Raw genomic sequence first — 26,820 nt, forward strand, 5'->3', positions numbered from 1 at the left:
TAAAGCTATCTCCAAGTTAAGGCTGCTGCAAATTTGTACATGCCAAGTTCCAGCACTCCTTTTGCCCTTAGGATCCCGGGTTGTACAGAAGGTCAGGGGGGGTTTGGCGGCACTTTGGGTCCACCTGGAAACAGAATTTTCATTCTGCAATGTGGCTAGAAATAGCAACCACTGAGATATTAACATACAGATGGAAACCCCTGCTTTCTATGGGTAATGCCTACAAAGCGCTCCAGAGGCTAGGCTGGGTATTGGAAAGAAGTCCAGTCTCAGCACGAGAGATACAGATTTTAATTTAAAAGTCGCACATGGCTAGTCTTATCAGCTGAGGCACGAACTGTATTCTAGCCCGGACAACTCACTACAGGCATCAAAACAATCTATTCTCAAACCGGGGCCATCCCCAGCCTGTTCCCTTACCTCTCCGATTTGATTTGCGGCTCCTATTCACTCCTCTCTATTCATATTGAAATCCAGCGGGCTGCTTGCAGCTCGCACAGAGCAGGAACATACAGTCAGTCCATCTTCTGCAGCCGCAGGACAGCTCTGTACATTCCCTGCTACCTCATTTTGGTGAACTGTAATGTTGGGCTGAAAATTTTTGTTTCATAACAGTCAGGAACTGCCAGCCAGGGCTGTGGGTATTTTTTTTTCTTTTCTTTTTTTTCCCCCTTTTTTGTAACACAGTAAGAAAATGGGCAGTGAGGAAAAAAAAAAAAAAAAAAAAACCTTAAACCCCAAGATTTTTGCCATGATGATAGGGATGCACTTAGAAAACAGCCTTCCATGACCAGCAAACCGCCCCGCTAAGGCAGAGAGGAGAAAGCAGCAGAGATTTTGCCTGTACAGTCACTCCGTGTTCTGCCCTTCGCTCCGGCACAGCCAACTAGAGCCAGAGCCTGCCCGGGGACACAAAGAGCCCGAGATCCCAGACCACAAGACAGAAAAACATTTCTGTGCCCCGACTGCCTCGTCACAAAACCCTCATTATCGCAGCCGTCAATCAGCAGCTCGGGCGGCCGCTCGCATGGGAACTGCTGGCAAGAGGGGCTCATCCTCAGACGCTTTCGCGACGGGACAACGCGAGCGACGGTGGCTTCACCCGGCAGCAGCTCCTCAGCACGTCCTGGGAGACAAGCGGAGAGGCTTCCTACAGCTCCGCGTCACCCGGCGGGGCAGCCCGCACAGCTCCTCAAAGCCCACGCCGAACTATTACTCTTACCGAGGTGCCTGTTGAACAGCCACATAAACACACTGCCATTTAGATGTATGGTTCACAGTGATGATGTTCTGTGATCATATGGAAAAATCCAAGAGTCTTTTCTTTACAGATTTCCCAGCACATAAATCTTATATATGTTTGTTATGCCTACTCGTAAGTGGCAATCCCAAAATTGAGTATTATTAATCACTTGCTTGGTATGCGACCTCTGTGAGCCTCAGGCCATCCCCTGATGTACTGATAAAGGGTGGCTACATTCCCACACACGCGGACGTCAAGCTGGATTCGTTCACTCATGTTCAGTTTTGATCCCAGCACTCAAAGCCAAGGCTTGGAGCAGGGGCTTAGCAGAGAGAAGAATTTGGTAAGCAAATTACTGACCTAACCCCTGCAGTGATTTTAAAAATATCAGAAAATTTCTGCTGCCATTTTTTAATCAGCTAAAACATCTTTCACAAGGCAGAGATGTTCAAAAAACTGCCAAAACCCATCAACATGCAGTGTGTGAATCAGCAACTGCAACAGATGGACTCACAGGCCTTTTCTAATATCAGCTATTAATAAGTGGCAGTGTTCACAATGACAAATGCGATGTTTTTTCAGTCCGTACCAGGATTTTAGCCTGGCCTTACTCAGCACTTTTGTCCATTCCCTGTTGGACACTGCGCTCCGCAGGCGGGACAGCAGCGAGGAGGCCGGGGTGCAGACCCGCAGCGACGACCTCCTCCCACGCTCGCGTTCCCGCTTCCAAACAACATCTACAGGCATCCACAGGGGCCGGACCGTGTCCCTCTGCACCTCGCTTGATCCCCCCAGCATCCAAGAACATTGTTATCCCGAGGATTTTGGCTGAGCTCCTCGCGTCCCCGGCGCGTCCCGGAGCACCGCGGGCAGCTACGCTGCGATAGCGGCCTCACCAACGGGGCCTGACGCAACGCGGAGCTGTTTGCTTTTCCTTGGAAGCAGCCGGGATTTCATGTCCTTGTCGTCTGTGGCTCCTTCTGGGATCTTCGCAGTAGTTCCTATATATTTCCATGTATTTTTCTAATATGTATATATTTTTTTCCATTTAGTCCGACAGCATTAGAAAGGATTTAGGAAGTGAAAAGAAATAGGATCAGGCTTGGGAAACCAGGCTTTTTTCCATTCTTAGGACAACTTCTTTTGTCAACACACCCTTCTATCCAAGCTGCAGATATCATCCACACAAGCGTGCCAAAGCTGTGACATCCTGGAGGGCAAATTTCCAGATTTTTTTGGGGGGCTTTACAAATGTTTACCATGATTTAGCAAATTCACTCCAGTGACCCGTGCTGCATTTTCCGAGAACACTGTCCAAACTGGACAGAGTTAGATACCAGCCTTGTCTGGGCGAGATAAGCACCTGACACGGCTCAGCACTGTGACATGTCTGGAAAGCCCGGCACAGATAAGGACACTTTTCTTAAAGATAGGCCAAACAAGCTGATAACCAAGTCACTCCGTGTCAAGTAGGTTCTGTCCAGGACACTGCGGCTAATCCACAACGTGTTAGAAGAGAACAAAAAACAGCTGTGTAAGAGCAGATACTTGAGCAACGCTCATTATCCTAAAGATACACCTAGTGCCTTCATAGGGACAACCAAGGAAAACAAAATCCTTCCCTTGTATCCCACGAGCCGTGCGGAATCCATCAACGGTCAGAGAGATGTGAAGCACCAGAGGTTTCCGCAGCGCCCGCGTGGCCGGGGAGGCTGCGGCGCTGCCGCGGGGCTGGACGTGCTCCGAGGCTCCGGAGCGGCTCCTCTGCGAGGCTGGACGTGCTCCGAGGCTCCCAGGGCGGCTCCTCTGCGCTCCGGCGCTGCCGTGGGGCTGGACGTGCTCCGAGGCTCCGGAGCGGCTCCTCCGCGGGGCTGGACGTGCTCCGAGGCTCCCGGAGCGGCTCCTCTGCGCTCCGGCGCTGCCGTGGGGCTGGACGTGCTCCGAGGCTCCAGAGCGGCTCCTCTGCGCTCCGGCGCTGCCCGGAGCTGTGCGGCAAACCCGGCAGAACAAGGCAGGAGCACCCGGCACCGCTGCTGGGATCCGGCTGCGCAGTTCCACCCACCATGTGTGAGAAGGAAGGGATGTTAAGATGTTACTGTCATTTCCCTGAAGGAGAATCACACCTGCAGACACTGCAGGTTTTAAAGATGCCCAAGCAGCTACTTCCTACCCTTTAATTGCTTCTCCTACCTACTTGAATTGCTTCTCCTACATATTTGCATGATAAAAACTCAAGAGAGACGTTTAAAGGCTTTGCCAAACAGCAGGAACACAGGCTAGGTGGGTCCCGTCCCTAAAACTCTGTCCAAGGGCCTTCTCCAAGCCCAGGGAAAAGCCCAGAGTCAGGGCTCGGCCCTCCTTGCCCCCCAGAGCCGTCACCCTTCCCAATGCCCTGCGTGTGCCTGGCTGCCCTGTTCCAGCCTCTCTCCTCTGGAAGAGCCGCGTTTCCCCCTGGAAGCCGAGGATCACGGGTGAGCAGAGCCAGGGCTGCTGCTTGCAGGCTGCGGACGCCGCCGGCAGCCGGGATGCGCCCTGCGGCTCCGCAGCCTCCTCTTAGGACAGTTCTTGGATTACAACGTTGGACTTGGCCCTTGATGCCGCGTCAGGCCTGAAAGCGCCTGTTGGATCAGCTGGTAACGAGGCACTTCCCTCTGCACAGATCCTGGAGCTGCTTCCTGGCAGCTCCCCTTTCCCTCCCAGCTGGAGCCCGGCTTCACCTCCGCAAGGGCTACAAAACAGCCCGGGTGACACACGGGCACCGACTTTGCTCCCACGAGTTCACCTGGACGCACTGGCACCTTGCTTGCCACTAAATCCGTGTGCTGCTGATGAAGCTGGAAGCACCTCCTGTCCCTCTTACACAGCACACCCCAGAATCAGAACTCCTGGACGCTCTTAGGCTGTACCTGAGCAGGCAAAGCCCGACTTGTTACTTCCATGCAAGCTCTGTGGCCTCCCATCGCTATGGAAAAACAGCTTGAGGTTGGCATGAGTGAAAAGGAATGACTGAAACATTGTATGGAATTGATTTAATAAGGTTCAGTGACTGAAACAGGAAAGATTTCCCTTAACAGTTTGTTACAGGACAGAGTCAGCCACTGTGACCAGCTCTGCCACGGGCCTAATGGGATCTGTGCAGTGAGTCCTTACTTTCGGAGCAGATCGTTCTTGTCCCTCATGTATCCTGCTTGGAGGAGACCGCAGAAACCGTGGCAGGGCTGAAGTCTGCCATGGAATCAGTTATTTCTGAACAACCGTCAGAAACAACCATGCCAAAATTTCATGACTGGGGTGTGCAGGATTTCAGCCATCTGGAAACAGAAATCATGAACTCAGTTCTGCAGTGAAGCATGAAGGGTTTGCCAGGTGGCAAAACGTCCCAGACGGCCACCAGGACGCAGCGCCAGGCGCCACACAAACACACAAGACTGTCCCGAGGATCCCACTCTCCAAAATAAGAGGTAGATGAAGCTGCAGAGAGTAAGAAACAGCCAACCAGCCGATCCCCATGAAAGGAGTAGGTGTTCAGGAATCCATCTCTCCACTGGTTTTATGTTACCGGCAATCCTGAATATGTTCCAGCTTCTTCATTTAATGTTAATCTTTGAATCTACAGGTAAGCTGATTATAATAATAATGCTTACATTAGGGAAGTCAAATCAAAGCATTTCAAATCAAAATAACTGATCTGACAGATTACTTCTACATTTCTTGCTTTTTTTCCTATGGATCACACATTTCTTGTCTTGAATGAGGATAGGGAGCATCTTCCAATATCTTTCAATCTTTAACGGGATGGAAACGCCATTTCCTGCCCTTCCCTATTAGTTAATCACGATATAATGAAGTTTGACTTCATCTGAAACCATGTGTGTTCCCAGCACAATGAACATCCCTTAAGATGTCTACATTTAGATGCCATCACTCTTGATAGGGACATATCAGTTTTGTGACAGTTATAATGTTGCACGAATGTTAACTGAACCCGGCTTATTTCACCTGCAGTACTTCTAACACCCAAACTGCTGCAACAATGAATTTTGACACTTAATTTTCTTGATGAGGGCTGCTCTGAAAGCGGGAAAGGTCAAACGCATTTCAAAGATGAGCGTGTTCAGAGACGCACTTTAATCATCTTCTTTCCTCCCGGAGTTATCAGTACGTGCCTGCAAGTGATTTAACGGGAGCTCCTTGTGCAAGAGCCCATGTGCACGTGTGTGTCATATGGAGCGGGGCTAACGCAGCCCCCAGTGCATCCTCCCAGCAGGGCCTCGGTTCCTGCGCTGAAAGGAGGCAGGATCGGAGGCCAGTGGCTACGGTTACAATTAAATAAGCCGCAAATGATTAAAAATGTATCTCCTGCACTCGCTGCTTCCATGAATCTTTCAGAAGCTCTAAATCTGAGAAGGTAAATTAACTCCTTATCTCGTCATGCTTTAAGCTTTTTAAAAAGCAGCCCTGAATAAATTCAGCAGGCAGCAATCTTTTAGCCTTACTTGGGAAAACTTCCCTAATAAACCGCTGTGATTTTATCAGACTCCTTCCCTCTGTTTCCTCTCTGGAGGGTAGTGGAAGTTACACCCACTTCTTGGCTTTGACATCTGTAACCCAGAGAAGCCTCCGTGCGCTGTAACAAAGCCAAGGGATATGTTGCTTTGCTGGAAGACGTCTCGGGGCTCTTGTCACATTCTTCTAAGTGCGCCAGGATAAACGAGATGCTTTGCTAGCACCAAACCATCGCCCATTGGCCATTCTTCTTCGGAATGGAAAGGAACAATTCCTGATGACATATCGCTGCCATGTTCTCACAGTCCTAGACTGCTCTAGTAGGTAGTTGCCCAGTCTTTGACCAGTCTTGGACTGAAAAACAGGCATCGAGAGAGAAACTTGGATATGCTGAAAAAGAATTAAAATGAAACGCGAAAATTCTCACTAAAAGATTGCATTTTTAATTGGAGTCAATTGGTTTCCTAAAATTCCTTAAATAATCATGAGATTAAGCAAATCTGTCAAAGACTCAGTCAGCCGGAAATTGAGAAACTCCACTCTGAAAAGTGTCAACACGAGGCGCTCTGACATTTAGACACCGTTTCCTTCCTCCGAAGCCAAAAGGTGGCCAAGATCACTATTGTGAGGCCGTTTCCACTTGGACAGAAACCCGTTTGGGTGAAACGTGTCGCAGGGCTCGGCAAGGACGCTGGAAACGCCGCCGGGGCCGGGGCGGCGGGAGGCCACGGGGAGGACGTGGCGCGCGGCCCCGCAGCACCAGGCCGAGGGCCCTGCCTGCTCTCCCCGCTCGCTCCCGGGGCGCAGCCGTGATCCGCTCCGCGCGGCGCCCGCGGCCCCGCGAACGCTGCAGCCTCCGTCCTCCAAGCCTGGCAGGAAGCACCGGAGCTGCCCTTGCTCCCAGCACTACGGCAAAACTACAGCTTTTTATAAGCCACTTTATTTGCAGCCCTCGCTGCTTAGCAGGAGATAAAAAGGCCTGTATGAAAGGCAATTAAAGCAAGCACAATGGGCTGCGTTAACTACCACTAACTAAGAAGCCACCTTGATCCCTTTGTGCATCTAAGACATTCACCGCATGACACGGGGCCTCAGCGCACAAAGACTTTGCAGTTTCGGATTAAACCCTGCATTGGAAGCAGCTCTGGTAACCCACAGCAGCGGATTAGGACCAGCAAGCAGCGGGCGGCAGAGGGAGAGCGGGAGGGCTCCGGCACTCGCGTGGGGAGAAGGAAAAGCACCGCTCAAACCCCCGCCTGTCTTGCCGTGTTCCTGTGCCGGGGAGCCGCAGGAGGGAGAGGGAACGGCAGGGACGGGAGCAGGATGGCACTGCCAGCGGCGGGCAGCCCCGGCAGCCCCGCGCAGCGCACGCGGGACGTGCGGAAGGTCCCCGAAAGGCGCGGGGGTGCCCGCTCCTCGCGGGTGCGTTTCAGTGCACGGTTGTGTCACACACCACGGCTTCCTCTGCTCGGGGTTTTCCTGCAGGAAACTTCTGCCTGGTGCTTCTCCAGCCAGCCCGCAGCCAGCCTCACAGATTATTACCAGCTGCTTGTCCTTCCACGCACGTTCTCCGAGAGCCCCGGCTGCTCCCGCGGCCTCCGCTCGCGTCGCGGGGACGGGCCCGCGCGGTGGCAGCGGAGCCGGCCCCTCGTCCCTCCCTGGGCACCCCGGCACAGCGGGCACACCGTGCAGCGCTGCGAGGATCAGCCATGGGGAAACGAGCCCAGGGAAACCACGGAGCCGCCAGCACCTCTCCATCCTGACACAATGCACAGGACACGCTCAGCAGCCCCAAACGCCCCAACTAGGTGATGTTACCAGCTCTAGAGCATCTCCACAAGCACTAAAGTGCCTTACACAAGTCTGCCTTGACTTCTTTCACATATGGGAATAGTGTTAATGTATTAAATAAGCTTTACACTGGGAAAGTCGCACAAATGACGCCTGTCGTGCTTTAACCATCCCCACACAAAAGCCTATTTTTATGAAACATAAGAGTTTAATAATGCTGAGGTCCCTGCGACTCTGCCAAATGTGGTTAAATCTGTCTAAGGAACGCAGCCTTGCTGGGGGCTGGGATCGCGTGGGTCCCTCGCACGCACACGGGCACGCAGCGGGGCCGCCGGCCACCGCAGGACTCAGTCAGGGGCAGGAGGGACGGGGACAGACGCGGTGTGAACTGACACCCCCAAAGGCCCTGGCCGAAGCGCGCAGCTTTTACCCTTGCAGCCTCCCCCGACTTACAAGCAAATCCCTCCTCTGCCGCAGAGAGATCCAGCCTGCTCCAACACATACCTTTGCCTGCTGCGAGCATCTTGTATATTGATTCCCAAAGTGCGGCCCAAGCTCGTTAGGCCTTATAATCTGCTGGGTTAATAAGAGCTCACAAGGAGCCAACATATGGGTGCATTACGAGCACGTCACCAGCTGTAGGGTAGGACCAAGCCCAGCGCACGGAGCAGCGGAACCGGTCGTACTCTGCTCCGGTTGTCAGCAGGGCAGGAATTGGGCTGCTTGTGGTTCGGGAGGCGCAGAGAGCTGGCAGACCAAGCCAATTCCCCACGGAATTGGAGGTGGCCCAACGGGTTATAGCTGCTCCTCTCCTTGAGACTCGTACTGGAAAATATTAGCTATGCACCGGCTGCAGTCGGGGCTACTAAATGGTAATTAGACAGCTACATGGGAAACAATTACCTGATTACGAGATGATTAATTAGTATGCTGTCAAGATACGATTATCCTGGCATCTGGGGTATACAGCATTTCTTCTTTGCTCCTTACAAGATGATGAAAGCAGCACAAAGCACTTCTGCCCTAAATCCCCACAGAAAGGGGCAGCACAAGAGCACAGACAGCAGCGCTCCGTATCCAGGCATTTAAATGGAGACAGGACTATGCGGGGCAGCCTGACACAGCCCAGTCCCGCAGGCCAAACCCAGAGCAGCAAACAACCTCACACATTGCAAGAAGCAAATAACACCCTGTCCATCCTCCGGGCAGGACGGAGGAGCAGGGAGAAGCACTCTGGAAAGCTGTCAGCCCACGAGGCTCGGTATTTAGTTCCACCTACGAGCTCAGAAGTGCGAGCTGCTGAGTTACTGCTTCTATGCCGAGGCGTAAGAGCTGGGCCAGCTGAGACACAGCACCGAGGCCCCGCACCTTCATAAAGGTGGCAGCACCTTTGTAAGTCCCCTTGTGACACAGGCCCCGCTCAGCCAGCGCCCCGGGACGGAGAGGCAGGGCCAGGCCCTGGCTGCCCCCTGCACTGCTGGAACTTGCATCTCCCCAGTGGAAACGTCACCATCGGGGCTGATGTTCCCACCCTCCTGCTGGGCTGGAGCCTGGATCCCGCAGGGGAACAAGGGGCCCTTGGGAAGCAGGGGCAGAGACCCCCGTGAGCACCCCAGGGTGCCCACGCTGAACGCGGCCTCCGCGTCACCCCCAGCCACACAACTCCCAATTAACAGCCTCAGGCGAGACGGTGTGTTCAAGTGTGACCAGTGTGAAAGAGGGGGAAAAATATAGGTCAAGAGGATGACGCGGGGTGACTAATGATTGCTGCATACTGGACTGCGAAGCCCGACGTTCCAAAGGTGTCTCCTAATACGTCCTTGCCTGACCCAGGGGCTGTTGACACTTGTTCTGAGCTGATGCCTTCGCACAGATGCCCCATTAGGCAGGAGGCTGGAGCGCCGGCCACGGCGTGAACGATGCCGGGGGTGGAAGGGCCATCGAAACTTCCCACAACCCTCCCTGAAGTGTCCCGCTGCCTTCAAAGGCGGGCGGCAGGGCCGGTTATTGGACTGTCGGGCCGGCTCAGAGCTGTTTGTGGGGGCCCTTGGGGCACGGGCAGGCCGCTCCGCTCCGCGCGCAGGAGGGGAACGCACTCTGCGCCCAAGCGGCCGCAAAGGGGCTCTCCCCTGGGGTCACCGGGACCGGCAGCGTCACCGCGCGACGCTGCGGCGGGATCTCGGCCACAGAAAACAGCCTTCCGCCCCCTGCACATCGGGGAATACATACAGCCATAGAGACGCTTCCTTGGCAAGAACAGACCTGCCGGGAACAGCATCACGTCAGCGGGAGCACGAGGAAGGCAGGTGCAGCGGTGCCGGGCGCTGCACAAACACAAGCGGGAGCCGCCGTCCCCTGGCGCGAAGGCTGTTGGTCTGAACAGGCTGCGTCCCGGCTAGAGGAGAAGTGTCACTCAGCAGACAGCAAGCCATGCCCCGGCTCAACGTTTGAAAACAGCTGGCATCTTTTTTCAAGAGAAAAAAATATTAAGTTCTAAATATAATGGAGAACGTGATGCAGGACTTTCTCCAGCCCGAGGATTTTGCTGGGTTAAGCACAAGTCATTCACTGCGTTTCGCTGCTCAAAGTGCTCCTCGCAGAGCAGCAGGGTTATCAGTCACTCGTGGCAGGACGCGCTCCGTGCGATCCGAGCACAAACCCCGTCCCCTTGGGCTGCCACGACACGAACCAGGATGGTCGGTCCTGCCTGCAGACAGCACAGCTCCATCCCGGCGCGGCGCTGAGCAGGACTGCCCAGGCCCTGCGGCGGGCAACGCGGGGCACCGGCCAGCGGGAAACTGCACAAAACTCCCGTCCAGAGCTCCCTGGTGGCATCGTACAGTTGGTTTGCAATGAGACAAAGTTTTGAAGTGAAATTTAAAAATTCCAGGGAAATGCAGGGCTCGGGATTTACTCTTTCACTTATTGACAGCTTTCCACACGGAAAATCTGTGGCAGCTGGATAGACCCCATAGAGAAGGACTCATAAAGGGCTGGTTGTTGATCTTGGTGCTCAGGGGTTCAGAGGTAAACACATATTTTATGAAAGGCAATATTTATCTATTGGTCTCCCAAAATACTGTGCAGTACTGATTTCCATAAGGATCAGATCTCAGAGACATGATGAAATACTGACTTCTTTCATCACTCAGGTCTCCTCCCGCACTTTTCTGCAGGGTTTACAGTAGCTTATAAAACTCTCCTTGCAAGCATCTGTGCAAGCTCATTTCCAAAAGGCAGGAACGAAACAAAGCAGACACTGTTGGGTGAAGTTCAGATTTTCACGGACTCTTAGAGCCACAGTTAGCAGGAGCAGAAGCTCCTTTCTGTCATGTCTTGGGTTGCTCTTCACCACCCAAGAACCTGACCAACACTTCTTAAAGGCTTCCTAGAACCCCTGCCCGGAGGCTCCATCTCCCCCAAGCACAGACCGCTCTGCTAGCTGGGCTCTAGGGCATTTTAGCCATATGGTCCCGCTCCTGATGCAAGACACATGCCCAGATACCTCCATGAATCCTCCTCAACCACGTTAGCCTCCAAGGACACAGCAGGGCGGCACTCAGGTTCACACAATGAGTGCAAAGCGCTCCTCAGCTTTGGCGTCAGCTCCGTTTCGCCGCTGCTCCAGCTACGTTACTACTACAGCTTAACCTTCCAGCAGCCTGTCACGCTGCCCGGGAGCAGAACGCGCCTGGGAGCCAGCGCACGCGTCCACCCAAACACCCACCCGTCTCGCAGCCTGTTCCCCAAGCGACACCGCAGCCGGCTGGGTGATGACAGCGACAGCCAGGGCAAACAGGGGGCCAAGCAGCAAAACACCCAGATTTCCCGGCCTCTCGGGATCCTACTGAATCCGGTCTGAATCTGGGTGAAGTTAGGAAACTCACCAGCAGCCAGGGCCTTCCTTGGTGCCCAATGCTCAGGGGCAGCTCCTGGAGCAAGGGCGGCCTCACGGCCCAGCACGGGGCATCCCCGCGCGCGCCGGCACCTCCACGGCGGCACGCGCGGAGCCTCCGCCCGGGACACGGCCTCCCCGGCCCCAATTTAAAGCAGCTCAAATAGCCCCTCTCTCTCTTTAACTTTTAATTGCCATTTCATGCTGTTATTGCAGCTGCCGGAGGCGGCGCAGCACAAATCCCTCAGGAGCGGTTCCTCGATACTCGCTTGCAAGCTGCCCTACTTTTTGCTCCTTTCCACTTACAAATTGCTTGGCATAGCCTAGATGTGTGGCTGGAAAAGTCTGCCTCCACCCATCACATAAATGCTCCGCTGTAGCATGTAAAAATTGCATTTTGATCCTTCTCCAGCTTCTAAATATAGACGAGATAATCAAGATCTAATTTTTAGCTCTGCGAGCCCAGCTGAGTACGATGGTCTAATTTTAAACAGCTCCCTTTGCTCTCATAGTAGCTGCTGTCAGACCGAGCTCCTGGGTGGCTCTCTGCTCTGCTGGTTTCTCTCACTGGGAAGCAAGAAAACCTGGAGATGGGAAACACTGAAACAGGCAGCCCAAAACCGCAGAGTTTGGGGCCAGGATTGGGATGTGAAATGCAGTAAGAAGGAAGGAGAAAAGGTGTCCTGAAGGTTTCCTACCTAGGAAAGGCATCGGGCAGTTTGATTAACTGCATGAGTAATTTTGATAGCAGCTCTTTAGGCTGCCCTTAGGAATCAAATATTCAAACCCTGAAATACTGCAGCCTAAAATACCCCTGCCAATGCATTGGCAGCTGTATGACAAATCCTGCTGGACTGCACTGCTGGAGGAATTTTCCTAGGTGAGCGGGGATGTTCCTACCAGCACACACAGTACTGGATGTGAAGTCTCCTCCAATGAAATAACAAAACACACTGCTCGTGGTTGGATCAGAGCAGAAAAGGAGGCAAGAAGCCTCAAATCTATTTTTTTTTTTGGTTGTGCAATGAGGGATTTAGCTGTTTTTTTTTAGCTAGAACAGCGATTCGTGGTTGCCTTTCCACAGTTCTATGATAACCTGGAATCTTGCCTTTATCAATCAGCTTTTACAGCTCTACACAGACCTTTCTCCCGATTAAAAAAGAAAAATAAGATAAGCCTACTTAAAGCAATGCTTTTTACTCCATGAAAAGCTTATCTTTCAATTTCACAGCCTTCCCACTGAATATCTTCAAAGAACAACACTCTATGTCCTGTTATCTTCCACAAACGCAGCACAAATTTCCCTGAGCAGCAATGCAAAGAGATATGAAACAAAATAGAAAATAAAGAGAAGCAAGAAGGAAAATGCCAGTTTCGAATCTATGAGCTAGAGGGCAAAGACACCCTCATCCTGTCACACATGCCAAGAACCCCACACAGCCCTGGTGCACGGCCCCTTGCCTCATCCTCGGGATACAGTGGGACTCCCCGAAGGGCAGAGAGTGGGTTTCCTCGACAAGAACACTGCACAAAGTCAGTGCTGTCCTAATACTGCTTTTACTTACACTGCTAATAATGCTGCCTTTAAGACACGCCACATATTTAAAAGGACAGACCTGCAGTACAGCAAACAAAAGGCAAAAAGGACTAGACCACAAAAACACGCTCACCTGAAGGACTACATCAACAGAGCTTCCTTGATGTGGCTTCCTCCAACGAGGGATGCCAACTTCAGCTTTCAGCCATTCCGCAGCCTCTTCCCAAAGACTGATCCCCAGTCCAATTCGGTTCGCCCATTGGGATGCGAGGATGGCACGAATACTTTGCCATGGCAACTGGCAATTCCAGAAAAACACCCCCAAAACTGTGCTCAATCAGAAAACCAGCAGATTAAAAGCCTGAAGCTAATGCCTCAGAAAGGAGAAAACAGGACTGAGACAGAAAATGTCTAATAAACAAAGCTTCTGTCCAAAAGGAAGGTAACAGGCATCCAAATGATAAAGATTTTGGAGGCTATTCAAAAGCCTGCCTGAGCTGCAGAATGGAAATAAATACTGAAAGAAGAGTTAAAGCAAATGGTGCAAGGTGAGTGTCTGTAGATGCCTGTGGGGATGCTGGGCTTTCCCTTCATCTCGGTGATTCACAGCACGAACGGCCGCAATGAGCGGTCGCGGTCTCACCAGTGTCAAAGCACACGGCCCAGCGCGGCCCTAAGCACGAGCACATTGTGACTTGGACAAGTTCACGGGTGAAATTAGTAATTCTGCTCCCTCTGATGACTGAAGCTTCCATGACAGGAGGCCACCTGGCACAGCAGGTGCCTGGGCTCTGCACAGCTCATGGCAGGACCTGTGCTCGGGAACGGATGCAAAGCGCAGACACGGATAACGTGGGTATTCAGTCACTCCTGCAGCCCTGCGCAGGCTCCTGCTGGCCTCCCGATCAGTGGGACCACGTTTGGAGAGAGCAGAGCCAACACGCCACGGCGCTGCAGCAAGGACGGGGTGGGAAAACGCTTCTTTCAGCCTGGGAGCACTCAGATTTCAGAATATTTCCTTGTCCCAGCTCAGGATGAGAAGGTCAAAAGCACAGATTTTTTTTTTTTTTAGAAGAAAATCCAAAACACATTTTGGGAGAGGGAAGAAGTATTTTTGGACTGGGTCAAAGTGTTTCATTTTATTTGTATTATTTTGTGTGTATTTCACACAACAAGCAAGCAAAAAGAAAAGGAGAAAAGTCACTTCTTCCTAAAGTCACCTAACCAATATGTTGGTGAGTGATGTTCTGCCAAATTATAAAACTCAAATTCACTTTGAAAAAGAAAATTCTCCTCAAACAAGCTATTCTATGGCTGCGTTTGGAGGAATCAGCATTTCTTTGCTGGCGGATGCCTACCTTGTCCTGCTGCAAAGCTGTCCCTTCTCTTCGAGGAAGGCTTTTCATAAGCAGCCTGAGCAGCCAAAGAGGTGGACTATTTTTCTGCAGGTATTTTGTACTGAGGACACTTATTCTTGCATGCATGCACAAACATTAAAAATACAATTCAGAATGTTGCCAGGTGAAAGCAGGCAATTTCCATGTAAATTATTCCCAAATGGGGGCACACTTGCTCTCATTGCTCTCAGTAATTGTTCACTGGGGGGTTCCTGCCAGTTGTAGTTAATGTGCTTTCCGATGCTTGGGAAAAAACCAGGAGAAATGAATTGCTAGGCAGATTCCCTTAGAGGTTACAAGAAACTTGCAGGCATCGCAGACAGTGCCTTGCCTGTGCAGTGCTGCCAGGAGCGCTGCTCCCTTCTCCCTGCAGCGCTCGGCTGTGCCGTGCGGCGTGCGGATCGCTCCGGGGGAGTCCAAGGATGAAGCTCCCGGCGCTGCCTCGCTCCACTCGTGGTCAGAGAGTCCTCCTGCTGCCTGGGGCTGGCGCTGGGGCAGTCCCTGTGGATGCACCGGGGTCCATCCCGGATGCCGAGCGAGCTCCGCGCGCACGGAGGCAGCAGGCGCTGCAGGAAGGAGCATCAAACAAACCAGACATCCAGATTAGAAACAGGGGGAGGCCCAAGCCAGTTCCCGCGTCGAGGTGCTGGGGACAGCCACATCCCAGGTTTTGGCTGCTGGAGGCGCCAGCGGGAGCTTCCGAGGAGCCTGCGGGCAGGGGATGCAGCGTGGGAACGGGCGCCGGCCTCGCTGCTGCCCGGCACGGCCGCCTCGCGGCTCGGCGAGTCGGACACGGAGCATCCGCACGGCCAAAACACGGCGGGAGCCAAGAATCACACACAGACCGGGGGTGCTGGGGAGGCAGGAGCTGCTCACAAACAGCAACAACAAACCTTGGGCCTGCTGGTTTCCCAGGGCTCTCCCCAGCACGCAGGCTGCCGCCTTCTCTCCGCTATCGCTGGAAAGGCAGTTCCACGTAATAACACGTTAGCTGCCTTGCCTCTGCTAAGATGCCAGCACAACCACAAAAGGCAAAAGGAAAGACATGTTTTACATTAACAGTTAAGCAACAGCTGGGTGTAATGTTGGGGGAAAAATACCAAGAACACTCTCCTGTGCAAATGAGATCAATGATTCTGCCCACGCTGCCTGCCCAATGGACAAGGCAGAGGCAGTGCTTCAAAACACAGCAAATAAGAGGTGAAAACACAAAAGAGATCAAAGACCCTTCAAAAATGCCCCTCCGTCTGACATCCCTCACTGCTCCCCTGCTTCAGCTTTCAGGGGCAAAGTGGTGACAAGAGGAAGGGTGCACAGAGCCAGAGCATCCCTTCCCAGCGGCCGATCCTCCCTCCGGGAAAGGCACTTTTGCTGCTCTTCCCTGACCGCCGCTGTCTACACGAGAGGCAAGCACCACCCACAACTGGGCACAACAGACTTGGAGGAAACTGGAAGCACTAGGGCAATTTCTCCTGACTTCAGGTAGGATTTGATGTCTTAGCACTGCTGCAGCCATCAGCATGGCCGGTGGAAGAGATGCCTGCAACGAGGAAAAAGGAGAGCTTTGTTGAAGATGGGACAGCAGGAAGAACTGCAAGGATGAGTCAAAACATTCAACACTTCCCTGGGCTTGGCCTCTCGATAAATAGAAGCAGACAAATAATACCAGAGATAATACCTGCAGTTCCACACTGCTACAGGCAGACCTGTGCAAACAGCCCCTCAACCTTTCCTCATTCCAGCCGTGTCTCACACTGCTACGTTTTTCTACAGCCTAATGAAAAGGCATCTGGACCACAGCCTCCTTCCCATGGCGAAGGGCCCTGTCTTTTCTGATAAAGATCTTAACAGATATTCCCCAAGAAACTAGTGGGAAAAAGTTTTTCAATGGTGGGATTCCTAATTGCTACTGAAAATATTTTCCAAGCAGCAAATCAGCAGGTAGTTGCAGCTCCACCCGAGGCAAACACGGATTCATTTGCCACGTTTCAATCATTTTTCTACTATTCATACAGTGTAATTAAACACTTGGCAGGCAAGCGAGCACCCACAGGACCGAAAAGACGGTTCATGTGTTGTTGTACCACGATCATCCTGTACCTTGTTCACTCTGTTCTTCACAGATGACAGCAGCAAACACACGGCCGGCAGCACCGCAGCAGGGCACCGAGGGGCAGGGCAGAGCCAGCCTTGTCTGAAGCCCCAGCCCTGCTCCTCCCGTGCCTACAGGAGGCTCCTGACAGACAGGGTTTGCACAAACAGCTCTCGGGCACTGATTCCAAACAAAAAGGCAAGTACTCGTATATAAAAATACTCTGTCCCTTCCGAAGCAGCTGCTCGGATGGACACCCTGCTTGCCACGGTGGTGAGTGGCCCTGGGATCCTTCAGGCAACCGCCTCTTTTACCACCTACCCAGGTGATACAGCCTCAGGTTCCCTTTAACGCTGACCTACCCAAATAGGCTAGGTAATAGGAAGCAAATAAAAAAAAGCCAGGTTAAGGAGTAAGAAAATGCAGCTCCTGCTGCGGATTCCCCTCTCCCCAGACTCGGACGCTCCAGCAGGGGCGGCCCTGGACCCCGGCCCCGTCTCCCTGGCCGGAGCGCGGGCCTTGGCCAGCGAGGAGCTGCTGCGGGCAGCAGGATTCGCTGTCAGCAGTGGCTGCTGCTCCCGGCTGGCCGGGTGCCCGGGGCGGCGCGGGGCCAAGGCCGGGGACGCCGGACACCGGCCCGAGGCTCCATTCGAGCTGGCGCGACCCGGCTCTGGTCTCCCCGCAGCGACTTCAGCCGCAGGCTCCCCTCCCTCCTTGGCATCTCCAAGAGGCTCCCGGCGCTCCGAAGCGCTCCCGGCTGCTCCCCTCGGACCACGGCACGCACCAGAGGGGACTGCTGGCTCCCTCCAGGCTGGGGCCGAAGCGCACGAGCAGACAGCAAGCAGTGGGGAAGGAATCCGAGGGCGCTCGCTCGGCTTCGGGCACATTCGGAGCATTTCTGCTACCTCCTGCAAGGCCGTACGAGACGGAAACTGTGCTAAGGAGGAGCGCTCGCCTGACGTCTGGAGCGCAGCACCTGGGCATGAAGCACCTCGCTGACAGGAGCTCGCGTCACAGGCCCATCGGAAACCCCCCAGGAAATAAATGGTCCTGGATTCTGAGGTTGCAGGAGGCGATTTGATTTTTCCCCTCCTTTTCAGACCCATTTTTTAGACATTAAAAGTTGGTCAGTTTTTGTTCTTGTTTACACTAAAAGGAAAAAAAAAAAAAAAAGAAAGCAGACCATTTAGAAAATGTCAAATGAAATGCCCCAAGCCATTGGTATCTGGGGACTTTAAACATCAATTTAAATTAATTGCATCCAGTTGGTCCCAATTAAAGGCTGGGCAGTTTCTTCTTCCCCCATTTGACTTAACACCCACAAGCAGCTGGATCAGTTCAGCACTTCGTTGTGGTTCCTGCCTTTACCTCATCCCATTTCTTGGCATTGCCTTCTCTTCAGATCCCTGCCCAGCTTCGGGAAGCCCCCGCTGGAAGAGCTTGAAATAACCTTTGACAAGGATGATTTGGGTTTTCCTTTCCTTTCTCCCAAACCACTTTGTGAACACAGACACAGCACAACAAGGAAGCAGCTCAGCCTTTGTGTCTGTGGGTGGAATAGAAGAGATGTATTTGCTTTGAAAATCCATTTTGTGGCATGAAGTTGATGCATCCTTCTGCTCGCTCCTTCCGCGCCGTGGCCTGGCGCCACGCACCCACGGGGTGCGCTGGGACGCACAGCGCCGCGCGGGAAAACCCGCCGGGCGCCCCAGGAGCTGCTCCCGACCCCGGCTGCACGGCCAGGGACCTGCCCTCTCCTGACGGGTGTGACACGAGCCCGCGCGTTTTCTGCACGTGCTCCCTTGGGAACAGGGCACACGGCTCGGCAGCGGCCCCACATCATCCCCACATTCACCAGGGCCTTGGAAGCTCTCCGCTATTCCGCCCCATGGAAAACGCCAGCTTTCTGTGCGCAGCGGAGGATGCGAGCGGCGCGGAGCCTCCTCAGCCCGTTCCCGCTCCCCGGCTGACATCTAGCGAACGGCCTCCAAACTGCAGCCGACACCTGCGGCTGGAGGCCACGGAAGCACCGGCCTCTGCTCAGAGGCCGCCCCAACTCATCACAGCCCAACTCGCAGGACTGCGTGGAGCAGCAGGGGGAGACCAGAGGTGCTACCCAGGGCCGAGCAGGGAGGCTCCCACCGCAGCCCGGCCCGGGGACGCCTCCCTGGGCAGGGCAGGCTCCGTCTGCGCCCCTGTCCTCTCCCCGAGCACGAGTCTGGGGAGCAAACTGGACCCCGTTAGCACTAGCAGCAAGTGCGGCTCCCACGTGGCAGGAGCGGTTCGCAGCCGTCTCGCCGTTCCTGTCCTCAGACACCCTTTTGCAGCACGTCCTTGCCTAAGAGCAGCTCTGAAAATCCAGAGTGAGGAATAAAACCCCCGAGGACCAAGCTGTCTGCCTCCCGACAGGGTCTGGAGCAGCCTGCAATGTCTACATGGCAATGAGGAAGCACGCAGCATTTGCAGAGAGCTCTTTTTCCATTTTATAGTCTCTATCATGTGTTGCAAAGCAGGGAGTTTGGTTTATGATAGCTATTAAGGTTGCCAGGCAACAGCATTGCAGATATCTGTGTCATCAGCTACAAAGCTACCAGGTTTTGGAAGCCACCAGAGCGCTAGCAGTGTCACCCAGGTAGTAAAGCAGCCTGCCATTTTCCCCAAGCAAACCCAGCCCAAACAACCCTCCTTATCACAGAGGACCAAATTCTGCCCTCTTGGCCGCAGCCAGAGAGGGCTCCCTCCATCCCGGTGCAAGGTGATGTGCGGGAAGGGTCTCCATCCCTCCTGCTGAACGGAGCAGTCTGTGGAGCTCCATGGAGCAGCGGGGCTGGAGCGGGACGGGCTCCCTGGCACTCACTGCTCTCCCCACCAGCTCGCTGCAAAGCCCCTGCTCCCTCCTGGGCAGCAGCTGGGGAGGCTTCTTGTAAGGGGTTCCATTTTCAGGAACCCTTTCTTGCAACAAGCCTTCACACTCTTCACCTATGCTGAATTTATTCTGGTAAATGACCTTCTAATTCAATGGTACCAACCTGCAGGTACCAACACTGGGGCAGAAGCCATGACTCAGACAGGACTCTCCCCCTCTACATTCTCTAATCATGGTCTCTGACAGCCTGTTCCCCTACAAAGTTTTCCTGATGTAACCAGGTGTAAATCACAACCACCAGCTCGTAAGTGACACGGCTCCCTTCATGGCCAAGCAAATCCTGAGGCTTGCAGGAACAACGCTAACCAGGCCCCAAATTCTCTCACTCCAAATGGCTCCTATATTAAATGCAACTTAAACGAGAATAAAAGCTGCTAATAGTCACAAAGCTGGGAATGAAGAGTCAACAGGCTAAGTAAAACACCAGGGCATTTACACGGACCCGAGCCCAAGGCTTTCCCAGCCCGCGACCACGAGCCTGGATGGCTGCATCTCCCACCTGGTAATAGTAGTCCACGTACTGCGGCTCATAGTGCTGCAGCCCGGTGTTTTCAGCAGACAGGACATCCTTTAGCAGCTCTTCACAGCCTGGCAAACAGAAACAAAAGGGTCAGACTTTTTCAGAAAGAAAACTATTTCAGACAGAAGGGGCAATACCTAAATGTCTTAGCTCCTGAGCAAATATTATGGAAGATTCACCTGGCTCAACATTGTTGAGGAATTGCTCCTTGCTGCTGTTATGGTACCCAGAAACTGCAGGACAGATTCCCTTCAGGAAGGGCTCTGCCGCGGAGCACACTGTGCTCAGCAAGCAAACATCCTTGCACTTGGAGATTCTCAGCTTCTGCATTTGCTTATTTGTTAACAAGCACAGCTGGAAAACTCTGTGTTTGCCTCAGTGCTTCCCTCATCTGAAAACCTGAGATAAATATAGAAAAGCTCAAAATGCCAAATGCCTCATTCCCCAGTAACCACCAGTGGCTGCGCTTGGCTTGCTGGGCTGCAGAAGGCAGCAATATCAGGCCAGGCTACCTGATAATAACCATAATAACCAGTTTACAGCCATGGCCCTAAATCACAGGAAACCCTCTCAACACACGTTGCACACTATTCACCTCGGAAGCTGCAATTACCCCGTGCTGTCTCTCTTCAGCCCCATTGCTAATGCAATAGTGCAATATATTTGGCTGCGACATCACAGGCCACCACTCAGCCACGGGGGAAGCAGATTAACGGGAAGGAGCACGAGCTGCACAGATTTCTACTGGCAGCTCATCCTCCCTCTGGTTTTCAAAATAGAGGAGCAGCATCCCCAGGGGGGACGTGCCCATGGAGGGGAGTCCCTTACCTAGGGTTTAAATTCCCCCCAAGGACAGGGAAGCGGCGTGACGGAGGCTGGCACCCCGGCCTCCCCCTGCCTCCCGCGCACGGGCACCCTTGGAGCCATCCGCGGGCATGAAGCGGCTGCTGGGATCCCAGGAGTGTCGCACGGACAACAGGCAGCAGGACTTTTTTCCCCCTTTCTCACTTTTTGCAGCAAAACGGGTGTCTTGGCTGCCCCTGAAGGGAAGCACTGATTAAGCTGAAGCAGGAAGCACAGCTCAGGGTGAGGGAATGGGACTCTTGGCACCGTCCAAAGACTCCAGGAGCTACAGTCAGTACCAAGGTCCGGTCTCCAGCAAATCTGACCTTCGGCTGCAACGTCTGGCTGCCCCTCTTTACTCCTCAGTTCTCACCTGGAACTGCTCCTCACCACATTCTTCCACCTTCCTTGTCCATCTGTAGTTCCATAGGTGTGTTTAAAGAATAAAAAATAAAATCTCTGTTGCTGTTTTCCCCTCTCAAGGCAAAACCAGATCTCCCACTTTGGAAGGTGAGTTATGGGCCCATTCACCTATTTTGGGCATTTTCACCACACCCAAGTGTTTGCCAAAGCACCACATGAAAAGCAGTAACTGCATCACGTCTTTCCATGGCAGATCTGTGCTCACGGAAGCACCAGAGTTCCTTAACCCCATGGGACCGTGCAGCAGGTCGCTTCCTTGGGCCCTCCCTTTATCACCAGGACGGTGGGTTTTGGCACCCTTGGGAAATTCATCAGCTTGCTGATGCAGTGCCCTTCTCCAGTGGTTCTCCATCTCACCTCTCACTTCCTTTATCTGAATGATAATTTGGATTTTCCAAGAATTCCGAGAGGTTTACACAAGGGGTCCAATATAAACAGAGGACTGCGTGAAGCTGGAGGGCGGCTGTGCATGTGCTTCCTTGTCACCAGAACACACTTGGGCTCGCAGCCTGGGAAGTGCCAGTGAGCTACGTTAGTGCCGCAGGCCAGATGGGAAACAACAAAAAAAATCAAGGTTTGCTCTGGCAAATCCCAGTACGGAACATCAAGGTGCTGGACAGCAATTGGTACAGAAGAGTAGTTTAGTCTAGCACACACGGTATCTCTCACGGCTACTAGGATCTCTCTTGAGGAGAAACATTCCTGTCGGGCCCTGCAGAACTGTCAGGATGGATATTTCAAGCTCTGCAGCAATATGCACCCAAGGCTAGAATCTGTCTATGTTAAAAAATAAATAAAATAAAAATAATAAAAAAGAATAAAAAAAACATTGCAAATAAGCTTAGAAAAACTTCCTGTCTACTTTAAGGAGCTCCTGAGCTAAGATGTCCCATTATTGCTATAATTTCATTTTCTAGGAAACAGTAAAACCGAAAGCCGCTTACACGGCTGATTGGAGCTACTTCATTGGGATGCCGACTTGTGCCACAAGATCTTGCTGTGCTTGATCCATGGAGAGGCAAACTGAGGTTCACTTCGACTGTCGTTCGCTTTTCCACGCAATCCTGTTCTCTCTGCCCCTTGCTATGGCTGGGAATCTTTCCTTCAGCACTGACTCCATGCATGACAAAAGTGATTCCGAGGCATTGAACGGGAAGACATGAAGCTTTGAATTTTTCCTTTGCTTTGGATGCCAAGGAGGACTCTCCTTAGCACACAGCTTTACAAATTCACCTTCAGTTTCATAAAAAGAAATTGTTTTCAGACGCTAACAAATGGTCAATCTGCAAATCACAGCAAAGTGATTTCCTGCAAATGCTCCAAGAAGGAGATTTAACTCATATTGCATCAGGCAATTTTCATAGGCAATTTAGCAATTTTAATACTATAGGAAATCAAATCTGGTTACCTAATTGAATGGAGCTGGCCCTTGGCATTATTCCTAAGGGCAATAGCTTTTTACTTTATCAACTCTTGGATCTTTATTGGTGTATTAGACTTGTTTATGGCTTCAGGCTGTATTTAGTAAAATTTAGTTGAGCCTTAAAAACTCTGAAGTGCTTCTAAGAGTAACCAGCTTAAGTTCATTAAAGATCTGTAGTGTCACTATAACACGAGAGCCGAGTTCTTCATAGGATGTCTCTAGGGAGAAGGACCTAAGTTCCACTCCTGTTTGTAAGATGTTCCTCCAGGAACACACAGATTCAGCACATCATCTCCAACTGTGATATACTGTGAAGTTTAGGATCTATAGACAGGAGCCTCTAAGGTTCTTGAAGATCTTGAGGTTTTCTGTTGGGCTTTTCTGAAGTTCTTGGGCTAGCACAGCTGTCCTGACCTTAGACATTGGCACATATTCCAAATCCTGGTGTCTAGCCAATGAAGATAACCTCCTCTTCCAGGACTGCAACCCCTCCATCTCCCACTCTGCACCAGATCAGCAGGGCAAGGCTGGCACAAGACTCCTCAGTGTGGAGCTGCAAAGCAGATTCTGAGGACAGCAGAGATGGCCAAAACTCAGCATGGTTCTGGGGGAAACCGGCACTTGCAAATGTGCCTCTTTAAAGCATCTCAATGGAAGGAAAAGGCAGATTAAGAAAAATCTACCATGAAACAGGACAGCCAGAAGTACTTTGCTTTGGAATACTTTGTTTTGAAAAACTGTCAAATTTCATACTATATTATTTTACACTGCTTCATACTACAGATATCCTGTCACAGTATGAGCTAGCAGAACAGTCAACAAGCTTTTTTGAGCATTTTTTTATGTTTCGGGTAAATCTGCATTCTTGGAATTTTCATCAAAATTACTCAGACCTCAGAGAGAAAAGTATCCACTTCTTTAGCTTTTATCTGCTCACGTAGCTGGAGCACTTTTAGAAGCATTGCAGCCACCTGCAGTAATTAGATGCCCGACGATGCAGGGAAGCAGAGTCACGGATATTTGAAGGCACATAATGGTCAAAAACACCGTTTTGAAGATTCAGAGGTGGCTGTCACTGCAGGTGGGGATTCACAGCTGCGCTTCTACCACACAGTTAATGAAGGAGCTCCCACACCTCTGCATTTCCAAATATCATAACAGAGCATAACTTAAATGTCCTTATTACTTCTAGACAGAGGGAAAAGACTCTCTTGCTCCAGGAGAAAAAGAGGCTGCAGGATTTGGTCTGAAAGAGTCAGTAACTTTGCTGTTACTCAATACTGCAAAAATGCTCCACTACTCTGCAAGTGTTCTACAGTGCTCAGGGCTGCTTCCATGCCTAACGCTATAAGCTGGAATATGTTTGCCCTACGTTTTAATCCCTCGTTAACTCGTATTCGTGCTCACCTCGTGAGCTGCAGCAGCAAGGTCAGTAGGGGGAGCTCCCCCTTCATTTGTCGGGGTTTGGTTGAGTATCAACCAAAGCAGGGAGACTATGAGAAGGACGACAGAATTCCTAAAATAGAAGGAACGGGTCAGACTTAATTAGAGCCTGCTAAATAGACCAAGAACCTGGTCCTGCAAACACGTCTGGCTGCAGGACCTAACCAGCCTGCACAGGATATTAAAAATAATGGTTCCATTCAAGCCTCTGAGTATTACAAGTGGCAGCAAATATTTATTGGATCAGTAGAATAAATTCAGTAGAGCAAAAACTCTTATTGACTCCACAGAGCAAACAAGAGCGGATCCTACACTGACCCTGCCGAAATTGCTGGGAATTTGGCTGTTGGGTGAAGTTCTGGAAGTCTCGAAGCTGCGTCGCTTCCCCAGACTATTCTGGCGCCGACACAGGAGCACACAGGGTATGGCTGCAGCTGCAGACAGGAAAGCTTTCCTGGTGTGAGGTGAGCAGTGGAGCAGTTTGTCATGAGGAGCTGTGCAAGCGTGCACAGCGCCTGAGCAGGAACACGTGCAGCCGCTCCTGCGATCCCACGCCGTGTGAGTGCGGATAACGCTAACGATGGGAACGCTGTGAGTGCTAACACGCGCTGAGAGCGCTCCGCAGCACTGGAAGGTTTCTCTGGATCTGATCCCAAACACACAGTAATTAACACCCACCGAGCACATGGCCCTGGCCTGTAAGACACCCTGTCTAAGGGCTCTAGGGTCTCTCTGAGATACCAGGTACAAGATACGAGGTGTCCCAGAGATCTGATTCAGCCATGTCTTTGCAGGCCAAATCCTACCTCGAGGACAGGGATACGTGAGGCAATTCCCACAGGGAGAGCAGGGATGAGCACGGGGCACAGGGAAAGGTACCAGCCTCCTCCTTCCCGGGGGCACTGCCCTCGGCGTCCCCTTGACCGCGGACACGGGCATCGTCACTCATGTGCCACAATAGAGCATCTTCTCCTAGACATCGCTCCTCTCCTGATCTTATTTTGTCCATTTATGCACATCTGTAAACTGCGATTTTCAGAGAATTACTGGAAAATTTACAAAGTTTCTCTCTTAGTCAACCCTGGAGCCAGTTTGGACAGCATTTCCTAGGGAAGGAAGACCTCTAATGCAGACTTGAGTGTCTATACACTGGTGCTTCAGGGCTTTCCTTTGCTTTCTCTTCAAATACATCATTGTCACCTCCAGTGGTGTCCCCATGAGCATGGACTGAGACCAGCTTCTCACTGTAATTTCATGTCATTAAACACTGTCCTCAGCTGCCAAAAATGTTAATTTAAACTGGTGTGGTGTTGTGCTCGTGCCTCACAACAGCTTCCTAAGAGTCTCATTGCTGCAGGCTCTGCAGAGACAGCCCCTGGAGTCACACCACCACAGCGGTGACATTCAGCCTGTCCCTCAAACGGAGCCTCGAGGCTGGGATGACACTTTGGCACTTCGCTAAGGACACAGTTGTGAGGAAAAGGGCAGGCTGGAATATTTTGCTGCAGGAGGACAGAAAATTAATCAGCAGCAAAACTGCTAAAAAGCTCTTCACTGTTTGCTTCTCTACCTGATGGCTAAGTCCAATAACGTAATAGCCCTTTGCCTCCTGCCAGGAACTTTCTACTTCCTCGCCAAGGAGATGATTTGGACTCTAGCTCCCGGGTTGGACTCTAGCTCCCAGGCCTCAACATTTCCAACCTATAATTAATCCTTTTCACTCCAATATAAGGCCTCAAGTAGTTTGAAAATATGAATTAATTGTACTTTGCAACTACCTCAAGAGAACTATAATGGTCTTAAGTTTCCTTATAAAGAAATTAAAGCCCAGAGACTCTCTAAAGCCAGGGAATCTCTAACAGTTGCAGAACCAGGATTCAGGAACTCCAGCATCACTTACCGTTGATATATGAGATGCATAAGAAACAAAAATGCACTTGTCAGCGTTGCCCTCTGCTCACCACAAACAATCACAGCCCAAAGAAAGGCAGCAGGGAGCCCGGTCCCACATCGGGTATAACCAGGTTGTTGCCCCAAGCAAAAACCGCCAGCTAAATCCAGAGCAACACACGGCAGGAACACGCAGCCCTCGCTGAAGGGCTCGCTCAGCGGCTCTGCTCAGAAACACAAACCCACCTGGGGATTTTTATCGCTTAGTGCCTCAGAGACAGAAGAGAGAGCCAACAAAGGACTAGTGGGGACCATAATGGTTTAGGTCTGAAATAATCAGAAAAGCTGGTTATAACATTGCTTACTTGCAAATAATTATTTTTGTTCATTACATTTCCTGCAACCAGAGCAACCTTGCTGGAACTACAGTGGGTATTTTTAATAAATATGTACATACCTTTGATAGCAAAAACTCCATGACAGAAGTCCTTAAAGTTGATTCTTCCCAAATCATTTGGGTCCAAGTACTTTGTCAATTTCTCCACCTAGAAAAAAAAAAAAAAAGGATCATTAAATATTTCTTGAGCTTGGTGGGTCAGCTCACTCTGCACTAGTCAATAGCTTCCAAAAGGATCCCAAGCAAAAGCGTATCTGCAATGTTCATTTGGCTAACAGGTCTACATGGAGAAGCCACATCCCACACTGGGTTCTCTGGTGCCCTCTCCAACCAAGCCCCGTGCGGCTGGGACAAGGCGCCGCTCTCCAGCGTGGATCTCGGGAGTTTCAACAGGGTGAATCTGTGGCAGAGCCTTTCCCCTTGCAGGGGTGCACGTGTGGACACGCAGCCTACAGGAGCTTTACACCTGTGTGGTCTCCATCCCTCTGAGCAAA

At 51.8% G+C, this 26,820-nt stretch overlaps 1 protein-coding gene across 1 annotated transcript in view; it reads right to left on the bottom strand.

The window, feature by feature from the left end:
- RAB11FIP4 (RAB11 family interacting protein 4) overlaps positions 1 to 26,820 on the bottom strand; it is a 79,269-nt gene that overhangs the window by 24,389 nt on the left and 28,060 nt on the right. Inside the window, exons 2-3 of the mRNA XM_088538079.1 lie at positions 26,387 to 26,474; positions 19,887 to 19,975 (exon numbers count right to left, since the gene is read on the bottom strand). Coding sequence (XP_088394205.1) covers positions 19,887 to 19,975; positions 26,387 to 26,474 — 177 coding nt within the window. The remainder of the gene's footprint in view (positions 1 to 19,886; positions 19,976 to 26,386; positions 26,475 to 26,820) is intronic.

The sequence above is a fragment of the Tinamus guttatus genome, unplaced genomic scaffold (assembly GCF_059628265.1).
Source record: "Tinamus guttatus ecotype Peru unplaced genomic scaffold, ASM5962826v1 Tinamus_guttatus_pri_ptg000045l, whole genome shotgun sequence".
NCBI classification, from domain to species: Eukaryota; Metazoa; Chordata; class Aves; order Tinamiformes; family Tinamidae; genus Tinamus; species Tinamus guttatus.